Here is a 16,468-nt window from a genome sequence, read left to right as displayed (position 1 = left end):
GCCTCCTGGCCGCTCGCATAGCTGTGGGTGTCTGCCCTAGAGTGCTTTCGGCTCTATTAGAACCGAAAGCACTCCCACTGACATCACTTGTGATGTCAATGGGGCCGGCCCCAGACGGTAGGCGTTCCCATAGGAACGCCTCCATCTGGGCAGCCATGCCTCCGGCACACCCACCAAAGGGGGCGTGCTGTCACTCACCATCAACAGCACGCCCCCTTTGGTACGAGACCCATAGCGACGGCTTGGCCATCGCTATCCGGGTCTCGCGCATGCGCACGACGGAGCCGGGTCCGTTGTGCACATGCGCGCTGGGCCAATATCGACCCACTTGCGACCTCAGCACTCGCGAGCGGGTCTGAATTAGGCCCACTGTATATATATATATATATATATATATATATTCACATACATACACATTCACACACCGCCCCCCCTAAAGCAAGAGTCTAGATCCGCCCCTGGTGCCATGTTCCCCAGCATCGCTCTCCTACCAGTACCATGCCGTCTACAAAACCGAGCATGATGGCCACTCCCGGAAGGAGCATCCATAAAGTTGCCTGGTGGAATAACTGCAGAGCGTTAAGATTATTATTTTATTTTGTGTTTACTACTCCTAACATTATTTCTAAAGCATAACTTACCTTGGGGAATTGTGATTGTGGAAAGGGGAACATTCAAGAATGGCAGACAAGAACATGTCCAAAACATATAGATTATTTAGTGGCTTATGTGTTAATATTGGGCCTGATTCAGTATGCTAATGTGGCTGCTGCTGCGATTTTGTATGCAGAGAATATGTAAAAATATGCTAATGTCACAGACACCGGGATTTGTATTTTAGACACCCACAAGCGCAATCACAAATCCAATCAACTATGTACTAATATGCATACACAGATCCTTTGATAATCAGCCTATGGTTGTGCAGAATGGCCTGTACTGAGACACTAGAGCCATGTTTTGTGCGTATTGTAGACAGAGGCAGCGACAGTCCTTGAAAACTGTCGCGACAGGCCTGCGTTTTTTGGCGGCAAACCCTGTTACCTCCCCCAAATGGCCATTGGACTTTGACGCATGCACAGCGCGGCTCAGACGCATGTGCAATTTACCGACAACCTCTCAACTGCAAAAACATCGGCATAGCATACTTCTCTGAATCAGGCCCATTTAGTTTAGAACTTGCAGTAATATACTGCATGTTCTGTATACCGGCGCTGGCGATCAGGGCAGAGAAGCACGGAGGTTGGCTGTCACTCAGCAGCACTGCGGGAGTCCTGTGTTCCAGCAGCGCTGCTTAACAAATCTGGTGAGTGTACCAACCCGGTACTAAACGGTACAGCTCCGTTTGCCGGTACAGACCTTTAGAAAATGGTACTGTACCGGCTAAAACGGTATAGTTGGAGGGTATGTCAGTAGTGTGATTGCTATTCAGGCCTGCAGGGGGGCGTGGCTTTGCCGTGTGTCACGGCCGTCATCTTGCTGAAGGGGGGGCTGCTGCCGCATGCCCCATCGTAGTGGGCTTCCCTCCACAGTGCCCTGGCTCCCTCATCTGTGTCAGAGATCAGAGGGGGGTTCTATAGCTTCTCAGCCCTTAGCTGTCACTTAAAACCATTCAGGCAGTATTGGTGCCTGTTGATTCCCAGCTCTTGGCTGTCACTCAAACCATTCAGGCAGTATTGGTGCCTGTTGTCCCAGGTAATGTGGCCTCTGCAACTATAGGTGACCCTCCCCTTCTAACTGGAGTGGATGGGGGTGTGCGGCTGGCAGGGTTAGGACCCCTCTGTCCAGGCGGCGGTCTGGGGGGTTGGTCCGCCTGCGTTTATGTCAGCAGTTACCTTTTGCGTAGAGCTCGGCTATCAAAAACGCCAACACTGTTGTCTGGGTCTTTATTTTAGAAGTTAAGTTTCATTGTATTTAAGAAAGTTATTGTACACTGCATTTCTCCTGTTTTCTGAACCAGTGTCTCTCAGAAAAAAATAAGTTTAGGTGGATATAGCAAGAATCACTGACATTAAATAAAAAAACATTCTGCCTTCCTCTCACTTTCTCTAGGCAGTGCGCCAAGCTTTCCTTGCAAAGCGGAAGTAGAGGTCTGCATGGCTGCTTATATGTGGTTACAGAATGTAGATGATCTGTGTAACTTAAATACATATGGCAAAGTTGTCAACAAATGATGAATAGATCTAATCTAACTGAGATGGTAATACTTTTATAATTATGTAATACCACTCCATTTCATTAAAAACATTTAGTTCACAGGTAGAAGTTTTCTTTAATACAATTGGGTACATGCTACTATAATACATTAGTTTGAAAATCAGATGGAAGGGAAAATACTGAAATTATTCTCTATCGCATCATATAGCAAAATCGAGCTTTCGGAAGATAATGCCATCATTGTTTAAGAGATAAAGGGTCCGGAGCTAGTTCAACCCCCTTTACTGGTGTTATTCAGTAAGTGTGTCTAAGCAGTGGCCTCCTCCCCTATGCTTACTCCCAGCAGTGCCGCCAACTCTCTGGCAATGTATTTAGGGCCTGATTCAGAGATGTACGCAATGGCAATTTTTACGCAAAATGAGCAAATTTGTTTGCTGCTGTGCATGTGTGAAAGTTGCACTCGCTTCAATTGTCTTGAAATTCTGCGCACACAAAGAACCCATTTGCAAAGTGACAGGTACTCAGCGTTTGAGGGAGGTGGTTAGAAAATCGCAGGCGTGTCTGACCGTTTAAACACTGTTACATGGATGTGCATAAATTAGTCATTGCGATCTCATACACAGCATGAGAGCTCTCAGGGTGTCAGGAGAGCCGCTGTATTTGAGATAGGTCAGACCTTCCGCAAGGGCTGCATGGCTGGTCAATGAGATATTTCTGCAGGTACACGACATTAGATAACGATGAGAAGGCAGCAGTGGGTGTCCCTATGCTCAGGTAAGCTTTGGAACTATTAGCATATTTTCGCAGCTGCGGCCCGTGCGACTTTACAGCTGCGATCGGATTAGTGTCCATCTCTGAATCAGGCCCTCTGGCACAGTGCTCTTGCTACCTGATGTTTAATCTTTCCAAATACACTACCGGAAAAATGGCACCATAACAAGCAAGTATAAGTGGTGTGGAGAATCTCTCCTGGCTGCAGGGTGTATGGCAGGTAAATCATGATTTATCTCAGATTCCCGGACAGGGGGTGTGACCAGGGACAGGGCTGCCAAGAGCTGCGTCAGGCCATGGTGAAGAAAAAAAAGGAAAAAATACTGTTGCAGCGCTGCCAAGCGGTGCTGTGCGCTTGGAAGGGGGATGCTGTGAGCCCCCTCAGCCCTGCGCATATCCCAGGGGGGGTGCAATCAGGATGATTGCTCCCCCCCACAGGCAGAGGAGGCTCTGCAGCAGCAAGCAGTCACCCTTTGCAGCCCAGCACACAGCAGATGGTGCTGCGCTGCTCAGCTAACAGAGAGGAGGGAGGAACGGCGTCATGGCTGGGCCCCTCCAGCAAGCCCGGGTAATTAGTACCCATTCCCCTTCTCGCCATCTTGGCGCCCCTGACCAAGGACATAGCCAAAACTGAGTGGGGTGAAACCTATTTATTTGTCAGAGCCCATTCATGCACATTTTATGCCATGAAAGCCCCACATGCCCCTTTATATGACATTGGAGCCCCTTATGCTCCATTATATGCCATAGAGAACCCCCCATGCCCCATTATATTGCATCAGCCCTTCATGTTTCTTTAAAAGGAATCAGAGTACCCTCATGTTTCTTTATTTGGTATCACAGCACCCTCATGCTCTTATATACTGTATGCCAACTAGAGACCACTCATGCCCCTGATTATGGTATCAGACCTCCTCATGCCCTACATATGCCTGAGCCCACTCATGCCCCTTTCTATGGGTTCAGAGCTCCTCTTGCCCCTATATATGCCAGACAGAGAAAAAGCCCCCTCGTGCTTCTTTACATTGTGGCAAAAGTCAGTCATACGCATCAGGCCTCTTTAAAAACAGGGCCTTTATTATCTAACAGTCTCAACTCCCTCATGCGCGGCCTTTATATGCCATATATCATGATCAGAGCCCAAACCCAATCGCCCCAGTGGCATCTCAAGTGGGGTGCGGGCCCCACCCGGGTGTCACTTACCAAGGGATGACACCAAAGTGCCAACTCCTCCTCAGTGACAGGACCTGAGTGCTGCACTATAGCACTACGTGCAGCACTCGGCTCCTGACACAGTGAGGGAACTGGCACTGCACACAGACTGGTCCGCGGGGGCAGTACGAATCTTCGGGACCCTCGGAGTGACTATAACGGGTGTTGGGCCAAGAAGACATGCCCCCTACTTGCAATGCCACGCCCACTACTCATGAGGCCACACTCCCTTTTGCAACGCATACTACAAACTTATCTGCACCGGGTGTCGCCATGGGGAGGGACGCCACTGCATTGCCCTTAGCTTGGTTTACCTACAGTACCTGTTTGGTACCAGGCTTCCCTATCAATCCTAAAATCACGGTGCCCGAAGGGCACAATTAGTGCAGAGGCATTGAGACTGAGCAATGAACACAGCCTCTGCAGTATTTCCTCTCTGTCTCTATGACTACAATCTGGGCAGAGGCAGAAGGACAAAGGATAGGACTTGAGAAGGCAGGTCACAGGCAGGAGGACAAGTCCATCAGGGCCGTAGCTAGGGTAGTGCGACCGGTGCCATCGTACAGGGCACCACAGGTCAGGGGGCGCTGTTTGGGCCTGTCAAATTTCTGTTTATTATCATTCTTGCTTGTAGCTTCCTCTTATTTCATCTCCAGCATCTCCTGGCCTCTCCTATCTCTTCCCTGGACCTTCCCCATGAAGCTATGGCCCTTTTTTGGGTGCATTATGTCCCCTTAAAAAATGAGGGGGGCGCCAATGTTCTTTCTGGCACAGGGCACCAAAAAGTCTAGTTACAGCTCTGAAGTCCATGGTGCTATCGAGGTCACCTCACCAGCAGGCAGCACAGCACATTTCCGGACACTGCCCATCCGGGATTACTGACACTCCGGATTGCTGACAGATTGTTCTGAATTCCACATTGTCTGGAGTAATTGTTGAATGGGTGGCAACACTAGGTGCATGGTCCCATGCACCACACACCCTGCACCCATAGATACTGTAAGTCATGAGGCATGTCTAGGCTCTGAATGGCATACACTATACATACAAAGAAAATCCAATTATTTTAGGGGATGCAACACTGAGAACACCTACTGAAGCACATGGTTTATTGACCAAAATTCAGCATTGAAAAGCAAAATATGCAAAATTATACAAAAAAAGTAGTACCAAACGTACAAATGATCAATTTATCCAGAATGCTGGGACACATGAAACATCAGAGGCAAGTGAATTTACATTGATTTACAGGCTGTACACCATCAGCATTGATCCCAATATTCATATACACAGTATACAAATAAAAGGCCTCATCTGAGTTGGACGCTGCAGCGCCCATGTGTGCTTTTCCCGGTATTGCTTCAGCGTCTTTATGCAAATGCTACTACAAGCCCTTCCCTGGTGTACAGCCGTATGCCTGAATCTGCAAGGGCTGAGAAGCCCACTTTTACCATCTTGCTACATCTTAGATACAACCATCGGTCGCACCATCGAAACTTGTACCAGCCCCTTGATAGATGCAGATTCTCCATCAGTGTATGGCCTCCAATGTGAGAGATTATGCATCTGAGTTCACAACTACATTAGTGACACGCCTATGACACGCCCATAACACGCCCATAAGATGGACCATCTCCATGCATCCGCATAGCCTCCTACCTGTCACTACCTGTCAAGTTACCGACCAGGAGCGCCCAATAAATTTTTAAGACATTTCTGAGATTGTGAGTCTCAGTCACAACACGTACTTTGGACACGTGCAGTAGAAAAAAATTGCTCAACTAAGTCTGACATAGAATAAGGGCCTATAAGTTTTGGCATAACTCAAGTAAATAACATGGCTGATGGATGAACAACAGTAGACATGACTTTCAGGGAGTCCACAACTAGACAAAACAATGGTTAGGAAAGAAGCTCCTATTCCTGCTTATGTACAACACATTTATTTGTCAAAGATAGCTCATGATGACTTGTGAGGGCTGCATAAACATCCATCATTACAATGAAACATCTACAGCAACTGGAAATGCTAATTATAATAATAGTGTCTAATCAAAAAAAATACCTACATTTTGCACTTATAAGATAAGCAGCACTACAGGAGGAACCTCTGTTAGAAGGAACCAATACAACATAAACACAAAAAAAACCTAAGTGCACTATGTGCAATCAAATTAAGACAGTTTGAGTTAGCAGATAGCTTGAATGTTAAAGTCCGTCCTTTAAATGTTAAAATAAGGTATTCTTCTTTTGAACTGTGTGATATTAGACCATGAGAGATCCGGTGGCATCACCCTCCACCAGAAAATCACCCAACAGAAGGCCAAAAAGGCCAATTAAGAAAGATACCAAATGTTTATTTTTGATAAAAACATAGGTTCAACATTTAAGTTCTGGTTCACATAAACAAAGTAAAAAACATAACATTGATCCAATAAATCAGTGAGCCAAGGCCAGTGTAGAGGAAATGTTTTTTTGAGACCCACCATCACCTTTAAACAGGTGTGAGCTCAGAGGGAATCTTCACACAACTGGTCAATGGAACCATAACTGGTAAACCCTACGCTTTTCGTCTTTCGACTTCACTAGGGGTAGGTATCAAATAAAATTATTGATAACCCATAGGGGTTTGATTTACAGGTAATAATCGAAAGTTGGTGGGTATTGCTGTACTTCAGCTGATTAATCATGACCCAATCGGGCCCAAATATGATCCAAGTCAGGATCAGAGTTAAGCTCAAATAGATTTACATTTAGTGAGTCAGTGGTAACTGTCCAGAGCTCCTCAAACTTATTCAAACTCTGCAAAGGACCTGGGTATTCCCTTCTGTGAGAGCAACAGATGTGAAACAGTCTCAAGCTTCCCAGATAATAATAGTGTGCCTGTCTGTATATAGATGTATACTGTGCATATTACAATACTGTAGTGTTTTGTGTGTTATACTGTATATGTATTAAGATTAGTGAAGAGCATAGGCAAAATTACAAAACTGTAAATTAGCTTTGAAATAAATGTGTATAGTCATCCATATGCAGAGTTGTGCTCACCTATGTAGTGCACCTGCTCACTATTGTACTCTTAGGTTGATAGTCATCATCATCATCATCAGACAGCACTTGCACTAGCCAATACTTGGTCCAAAAGAGCTGGTGCAAACAGGTATATGCTCCATAATGCATCAGCCCCTTAGAGCTGTAATAGGGTGCGATTTCTGTGAACCAGAGCAAATTCAGCGGCTCAGACTGTAAATTTAAACTGACAATAATTTAAAAGGCGCACATGCGCAGTAGAAATTATTGCAGCTTAAATATGCAAGCTTAATCACCAGGCTTGTGCTGGTTCCCAGAAACCTCAGTGTCTGTGCTTGTTACTTTATGTAACCTTCGCAAAGCAATCAACATTATGTCACTATGGGACATACTGTATATATTAATCCTAGGACAATAAGAAATTAAAGAACACCCGAATGTATAAAAAAAAATACACAAGGGGACAGGGCTCTGATCACTTCACTTCTTCTTCAGAAGCTGGGTGTGCTACAGCGTATGCGCAGTCTGCTGATCACGCATGTGTGAGCAGAAGTGCCAGATTCTTCTCCCAGTACATTTTGCGGACTGTAGCCTATAGACTACAATGGCTAACCCTATCTGATGATGGTGTAAGTTACTGGATTACCAATGTAGGTAGCCCAGATAGGTCTCTATAGGGGCTGCTTTTGCGATCAAAATTGTGGGACTGCAGCAGGTATCTCAAATATCTGCTGTGGTCCCCTGTAAATACATTCACAGGAAACTTAATATTTGCTGGTACCACCCAAAACACCTGCAAATATTCCATGATAAATATGCCCCTAAAAGTAATAATGCATAAATATGCAGTGTTATAAAATTCCATATGACTAATAAACTGTACCCATATGTTTTACTGAACATGTATAGAAAGTAATGCAGTGTTATAAAATTCCATATGACTAATAAACTGTACCCATATGTTTTACTGAACATGTATAGAAAATAATGCAGTGTTATAAAATTCCATATGACTAATAAACTGTACCCATATGTTTTACTGAACATGTATAGAAAATAATGCAGTTATAAAATTCCATATGACTAATAAACTGTACCCATATGTTTTACTGAACATGTATAGAAAATAATGCAGTTATAAAATTCCATATGACTAATAAACTGTACCCATATGTTTTAATGAACATGTATAGAAAATAATGCAGTTATAAAATTCCATATGACTAATAAACTGTACCCATATGTTTTACTGAACATGTATAGAAAAGAATGCAGTTATAAAATTCCATATGACTAATAAACTGTACCCATATGTTTTACTGAACATGTATAGAAAATAATGCAGTTATAAAATTCCATATGACTAATAAACTGTACCCATATGTTTTAATGAACATGTATAGAAAATAATGCAGTGTTATAAAATTCCATATGACTAATAAACTGTACCCATATGTTTTACTGAACATGTATAGAAAGTAATGCAGTGTTATAAAATTCCATATGACTAATAAACTGTACCCATATGTTTTACTGAACATGTATAGAAAATAATGCAGTTATAAAATTCCATATGACTAATAAACTGTACCCATATGTTTTACTGAACATGTATAGAAAATAATGCAGTTATAAAATTCCATATGACTAATAAACTGTACCCATATGTTTTAATGAACATGTATAGAAAATAATGCAGTGTTATAAAATTCCATATGACTAATAAACTGTACCCATATGTTTTACTGAACATGTATAGAAAAGAATGCAGTTATAAAATTCCATATGACTAATAAACTGTACCCATATGTTTTACTGAACATGTATAGAAAATAATGCAGTTATAAAATTCCATATGACTAATAAACTGTACCCATATGTTTTAATGAACATGTATAGAAAATAATGCAGTTATAAAATTCCATATGACTAATAAACTGTACCCATATGTTTTACTGAACATGTATAGAAAAGAATGCAGTTATAAAATTCCATATGACTAATAAACTGTACCCATATGTTTTACTGAACATGTATAGAAAAGAATGTAGTGTTATAAAATTCCATATGACTAATAAACTGTACCCATATGTTTTACTGAACATGTATAGAAAATAATGCAGTTATAAAATTCCATATGACTAATAAACTGTACCCATATGTTTTACTGAACATGTATAGAAAATAATGCAGTTATAAAATTCCATATGACTAATAAACTGTACCCATATGTTTTACTGAACATGTATAGAAAAGAATGTAGTGTTATAAAATTGCATAGTAATAATAATGTGTATCCATATGTTTTGTATAGAAAAACAGTCTCTTGTACTGTATTTTTCATTGCATTGTTCAATATAATCTGTCAATGATTTTATAATTTGCTGCATATTCTTCATATTAAACAATAAATTGAATATTACTGTATGTAAACATGAACTTACCATTGCAGTGTTGCAGCTTACAGTGTCCTCTTGCTCTCTGAATAGTAAACACTTGTGTACATCAGTGTATTCTGTATAAGACTGCAGCTGCTGATTGTTGCAATTGCTTGAATGAAATTTCCTGCACTAGTACAGTTGTGAAACACTCAACTGGCTTTTGACACACGTTGCACTACAAAGTAGGAAACATAGTGGTGACATTTCTTTAACACTTCATTGGCTACAAACTACATCAAATAAGTTATGAATACCATTTCTCTTAGGAAGTGTAGTCAGAGTTGTTTTTGAAGTGTCAAATATAAAAACATTCAACATGCATTTGTTGCACTGCTGCATGTGTGCCTGGAGTTTACCCTTCTTTTAGTTCCTGTGGCGGACCATGGGCGTGTCCATCTTGGATTTTCCCACATGACTATATCTGCCAACTAGATTCCAGCAGCCATGCTCACATGACCTATTAGTGAACAAAATGTCCCACAATGGTGCATCCACAGGACATTTAGTTCAACTCATCAAATAAAAAGCTTACTTCTTTGAATGATTAGAAAATTGGTGTATTGGACTTTATTTTCATGGACTTTTTCTTGTAGTTGACTGCAATCCCTTTTGTAATGCAAGCTGTTTTCAAAGCACACTCCCCCTGTTACATTCTCTTTTTTCCACTCTCAAATGCAAACAATAGACAAAAAAATAGGGCAAAATTGCGACAACCAAGGGTAAAAATTATTTATACATCACACTCACATTTCACATATATATAAAAGCGTATATAACACCAGAATAGTGGGTTAGTTCCTAAGGGCCACTTGCAATAATACAGCACTGGAACCACCAAGTCCCAGACACCGGTATTACTGCTCGCTGGTCAGGTAAAGGTGGCTTCCCACAGTGATTGCCCCAGGTCTCCAAGTGTCACCTGCTAGACGCGTTTTGGAAAGGACAGCGTGTTGCCAGGACAGCTGTTATCGGAAGAGCTGTCCCGGAAAGTAAGTATTCCTGCATACTGGAAATCAAAAATGCTGTTACGCAGGTAAACAGGGGCAGGATTTATCACAATTTTCTAGTGAAAATTGAAACATCCCTCCTGACGACTGTCAATGACATGTCAGTCACATAATCAGGCACTTCTCAACCAGCAGCATTTCATCCATATTCCTGGAGGGAAAGGAGAGTTAAGCAATTCAACAGGATAGTTAACTAAGGGCCTGATTCACTACGGAATGCAACTGCGAATGCAATAGCGATTACGCACGCAGTTCAACTGCAATAGTATGCTAATCCATTGTGCTCGCAATGCCATATTGCCATATGCAGCACTACATAAGGACGCCCACCTTACCTTACACAAGACTTCGAAACCATTGGTACAATCGAGTACCACCGCAGCCACATGCACACTTGCACAAGCCCTGACCTTACTCAGAAATTGTTAACTTCCACGCACGCTATCAGGCCTCAGGCTGCATAGGCCATCGCAGTGGATAATTTATGCACACCCATGCAATGGCGCTGAAACCCACTGGCATGCCCGCATTCACCCGACCACCCCACCCCCATCATCACCCACAAATGGCACTTCCTGTCAAGCACTCTGCGATGGGTCTGCGTAGTCATTGCGATTGCAGTCCCGATCACAATAGCTAGTTCGCACATGTGCACTGCGATGTATATGCATGCGCAGAACACAAAATTGGGACTAATGCATGCATAATTGCAGCCTTGATCCTTGCTGAAACAGGCCCTAAAGTGCCCACACACATACCGATGTGCTCACGATCTGATTTGTTGTCCAATTTCCTCCTGAACTTTCACGAGAGCTCCCTTGCCGTTGTAATCACGATTTTGCAAAAAAGACATCCAATCTGTTTTACAATCTCATGATCTATCGAATCGTACGCATCGTGAGATTGGCCATAACAAATCGTGAGTTTAAAAAAAAAAAAAAACAGGCACTTGACTATTGGTGGGAAATTTAAATATCCATAACAATGGGAGGGGCTATCTAGGGAGTATAAGAAGCAGGCACCCTTTAAAATGTGTGTAAATTCTGCTCTGCTACTAGATGAGGCTAGGTGTATTCCTGCTGAATCCTGTACATTGCTACTGTGCTCTTTATATTTGGCTTGCCTTTTACAAAGTTTATTCTACCTGCAAGTGTGTGCTACCTACCTGCATTCTATCCTGTTCCTGAATTCTGTACTGATGCATCCCTATCGGTATAGAGTGTTGGTCGCTGAATCTGGGGTCCGGGAGATTAGGAAGAGTGCCCAGCGAAGAAGGACGAGAGCATGCTGGACCAAGGAGTGGCTTCTACAAAGGGATACCCGCTCTCACATGTCCCTGCTGATGGACATCAAGGAGAACAACCCGGATGACTATCGGAACCACCTGCGAATGGATGGCCAGCTTCCAGGAATTGCTGCATCTGGTGACCCCCCACATTTGGTGATATTAAAAGCAAAACAAAAAAACAACCAAATGAAGTATCACCAAATGTTATGAATCCCAATAGGTAGCCGGCTGTATGTGATAGGGTGGGTCAGATGCCAGTTTTAACAGGCCAATACACACATGGCACAAGTACACATTGTGGCCCCGGCTTCCAGCAATGTGTACTTGTGCCATGTGCGTAGTGACCTTCTCCAAATGGCGTCATCACCACCCTATCCCATGCAGCGAGCACCTCTTAGAATTCATAAAAATTTTTCATATTAAAAGCAAAACGAAAAAACAAAAAAATTAAATATCACGTAATTTTATGAATCCCAATAGGTAGCCGGCTGTATGTGATAGGGTGGGTCAGACGCCATTTTTAACAGGCCAATACACACATGGCACAAGTACACATTGTGGCCCTGGCTTCCAGCAATGTGTACTTGTGCCATGTGCGTAGTGACCTTGTCCAAATGGTGTCATCACCTCCCTATCCCATGCAGCAAGCACCTATTAGAATTCCTAAAATTTGGTGATATTAAAAGCAAGAAAAAATTTACATCTCTGTATATTGGTGCGACTCATCCACTGCATCCAGCAGAGCATTATACAAGGTCGTGCTGGTGCTTGGGGTGCTTGGTGGGGGAGTAATATCTAACTGGGCAGGGGGTGGACGGATATACCTATTTGGGGCAATGGAAAATAGCATTGGGTCTGCTATGTATGTAGAATTTCAGATATTTATGCTCATACAGCGACTCAACAGGTCGTAGTTTAACCTGAGAAAATTTCTTTGGATATCTGTATCCATATTTCTCAATGTGCTATTCACATGAGCTGTGAAATCATCTATTTCATCTGGGGGGGTGTGCAGCAGCCGTTCTGCATTTTGGAAAAAATTGTCCTCACGTTCAGTAAGGTTCTCCTTTCTCCCTTGTTTTTCTTTCTTTTTTTGGGGTTGTTGAGAAGATGAAGGTCCAGGTGGAAGTGGAGTTTCCACTTGTGTGGTATTCTCCGGCTCACTGTCACCACCGAGCAGACTGAGGTCCGGCATGGATACTAAATCAGGGTCTTGGGTGGGAGTATATATAGGGAAAAAAGATATAAAAAATATTATAGTCATGTTTTAACCCCTTTTTTACTATTTTTACAGTTTCCTAACACCGTGGAGGAGTGGACCAGCATCGCGGAAGATTTTGAACAACGTTGGAATTTCCCTAACTGAGGAGGAGCAATTGATGGGTAAAACATCCGCATGAACCCACCTGCCAACACTGGATCATATTACTACAACTACAAAGGATTTTTCAGCATCGTTCTCGTGGCAGTGGTGAATGCCAACTACGAATTTCTGTTTGTGGATGTTGGCAAGATGAAGCCAAGTGCACAGAGGGGCCTGACCAGAGAGAAAAGGATCTACAACTACCGTCTATCCCGGGCACGGCGCATTGTGGAAAATGCATTTGGAATAATGAGTAATCGCTTCCTGCTTTGCCACACCACCATCAATCTACGTTTGGAGAAGATAGACTGGGTTCTTGATGGCGTGCTGTGTGCTGCACAACTTTCTGCAAAGAAAATCTACTCAACGAGGACCAGTCCCAGCTAGACCAGAAGATGTAGGACCCCTGGAGGACATTGAACATCTGACATCTGTGTCTGCACCACCAAGTACAACAACATCCACCGCACATGCCAAAGAAGTGAGGGAGGAGTACATGACCTATTTTAATGGACCAGGTGCTATACCAAGGCATGAGGAGTGTCTGTGAACTACTGACTAAATTGGACATTTGGGATTTAACAACAAAAACATTAAGGATTTTGGTTTAAACTGTGTCACTACTTACCAAGACTTCTGCAACCTCCTCTTCTCCCTCACGCCATCAAGACGATAGATTCCCTTTGAGGCTCTTGTTCACTGATGAATAACATCATATGGTAGTACGACAGCGCAGGACTATATATTTCATCTGTGCCCGCTCCTGATTTTTTGGAGTCACCCACCTTCTTTTTTTCTTTGATGTACACTGTCCTGAGATTTTGAATCTTTTGCCGTACAGTTTTCAGGTCTGCATCAGATATGTATTTTTTCGTATACACCAAAAGTTCCTCTAGTGCGGCCAACTTGTGCAATTTGTTGCTGTACTTCCGAGAACCGATCTTCCACAGACACTCTTTCGAGTGCAGGATTTCAATGAATCCTGTAACAAATTCACGTTCAGAATCCATGGATATTATCTATGAAGAAGAAAAAAAAGGACATTTAAATACTTGTGTATATAGTTTTGTTAAATGTAATATTGTTATAGTTCACATTATTAATGGTTTAATATTTTCTTTTTTACAGGTTATAAAAATTTAATGTTGTTATAGTTCACATTTTTAATGTTTTAATATTTTCTTTTTTACAGGTTATAAAAATGTAATGTTGTTATAGTTCACATTTTTAATGTTTTAATATTTTCTTTTTTATAGGTTTTAAAGGTTTGGTATGGTATTGTAATCATGTTTTCTTTAACAGGAATGTCATGTGTTCATTTATTGGTAATATAATGTTTTTCTTTGTTTGACAGCATGGGTCTTCCACTTTTGGACCTGTTGCTGTTGTAGAATAACAGATCCCAGGATGCCCTAAAAACAATTTTAACATGCTGTTATTTCCCAAGGGTGGGTGGCAGGGCATCCTGGGATCTCTAGTTCCACAACAGCTGGAGACCAAAAGGTAGAAGACCCCAGCTTTAAATGATGTGTGTTTTTAAATATAATGTGTGGTGATTATTTTGTTAAATACATGTTTATTTTTTTGTAATATTACTTCAAATGTTTTGTTTTTTTCTGTATTGAATTGATTTTATACATGTTTATTATTAATATAATATGTTATTTCAATATGAATAATCTTCCTGGAATGTATTTGTTTATCTTGATTAAATATTTTTGGCTATTAATTATAAAAAAATTGATTAGTTTTCTGATTAATTATTAGGTGGCTCCATTACATTGTTTGCAAGTTAGTGGTTAGGTAGGGGGCACACATTGGTGGGTAGTGGGAGCTTAATGCATGACCAAGCCAGCGCCCGCCTCATTCCAGCGGGCGGTGGCTAGGTCATGCATTTATTACCTGGGGGCACACAATGGTGGGCAGTGGGAGCTTAATGCATGACCCAGCCACCGCCTGCCTCATTACGGCGGGTGGTGGCTTGGTCATGCATTTATTACCTAGGGGCACACATTGGTGGGTAGTGGGAGCTTAATGCATGACCCAGCCACCGCCCGCCTCATTCCAGTGGGCGGTGGCTGGGTCATGCATTTATTACCTGGGGGCACACATTGGTGGGCAGTGGGTAGCACATATTGGTGGTCAGTGTGGTTGTATTTAAACTGTACCAATACTCACCAAAAATTGTCCAAAACAAGAATCCAGTGTGCAGGCTCCTCAATGTGCAACTGTCTTGCTCCATACACGATGCTGCACAAGATGGCGATGGGGCGTGTCCAGGCTCCTGTCAGTCAAATTCCGCGTTGTGCGATGAATCGTACGATTTGTCGTGAGGGAAAAAAACCCTCACGATCGGCTTCCATCGTGTTCATGATTGGCTAATCTGCCCTACAGCACGGCAGATCAGAGGATGCGATGTACGACGAGCGGGGACGCGCATCGGCATCGTGCTCGTTAGTATAAATTTAAGATTTCTACTTTTTCTACCCAATTCGTCGTCACGATTCGTCGAAATCGGCCTAATTGGATGAAAAGTCGGTATGTTTGTGGGCATCTTAAGTCTTCATTATTGTTGCACTCTCTGCTGACTTGTATAATTTCTTCTTGTAAGCAAATAGCACAGCATGTAGGTGTCATTCTCTTGTGTTTAATATTTTTGTAATAATATTTTGTAAAGAAATTGCCGTAGCGAAATAGCACTGACAATAATATGTTAATAACCACAAGGAGGCAGCAGAATATAGTACATCAGAATAAAAAGTGATAATTAAAGGAATAGCTTTTACACTGAAGTAAAATGTAGTTATTTGGTATTCATGTCCTTCAGTGTGCTTCAATTTCAATTTTGTAGTCATTATCAGTAAGTCTTTTCAGTGATCATTTTTATTCATGTGTAACTATCCATCTGTTTATGGATTTAATTTGAAACCTCATTCAATATTCAGCTGTACACTCCAATTTTTAGGTGCTAGTGCAGAAATATTTTAAATCATAAACAAATCTGTGGATAACTGGCAGCCGGAGAATTACTGCCAGACATTTCTTCTCACAAATCTATGGGGGAGATTTAATAAAGCTTGGAGAGAGATACAATTGGAGATAAATAGCACCAGCCAATCAGCTCCTAACTGTCACTTTACAGACTGTGTTTGAAAAATAACAGTTAGGAACTAATTGATTGGTTGGTGCTATTTATCTC

General features: G+C 42.1%; 1 protein-coding gene across 1 annotated transcript in view; it reads right to left on the bottom strand.

Annotated features, from left to right (window-relative positions):
- Positions 1-9,639, bottom strand: part of SELL (selectin L) — a 279,488-nt gene extending 269,849 nt beyond the window's left edge. Inside the window, exon 1 of the mRNA XM_088460537.1 lies at positions 9,615-9,639. Within this exon, the coding sequence (XP_088316663.1) occupies positions 9,615-9,617 (3 nt within the window). The 5' untranslated portion in view covers positions 9,618-9,639. The remainder of the gene's footprint in view (positions 1-9,614) is intronic.
- Between the last annotated feature and the right edge of the window lie 6,829 nt (positions 9,640-16,468).

The sequence above is a fragment of the Taudactylus pleione genome, unplaced genomic scaffold (genome assembly GCF_031769625.1).
Source record: "Taudactylus pleione unplaced genomic scaffold, aTauple2 ptg000048l, whole genome shotgun sequence".
In the NCBI taxonomy this organism is placed as follows: domain Eukaryota; kingdom Metazoa; phylum Chordata; class Amphibia; order Anura; family Myobatrachidae; genus Taudactylus; species Taudactylus pleione.
Note: the sequence above shows the minus strand (reverse complement) of the source record. Positions and strands in the feature narration are given on the sequence as shown.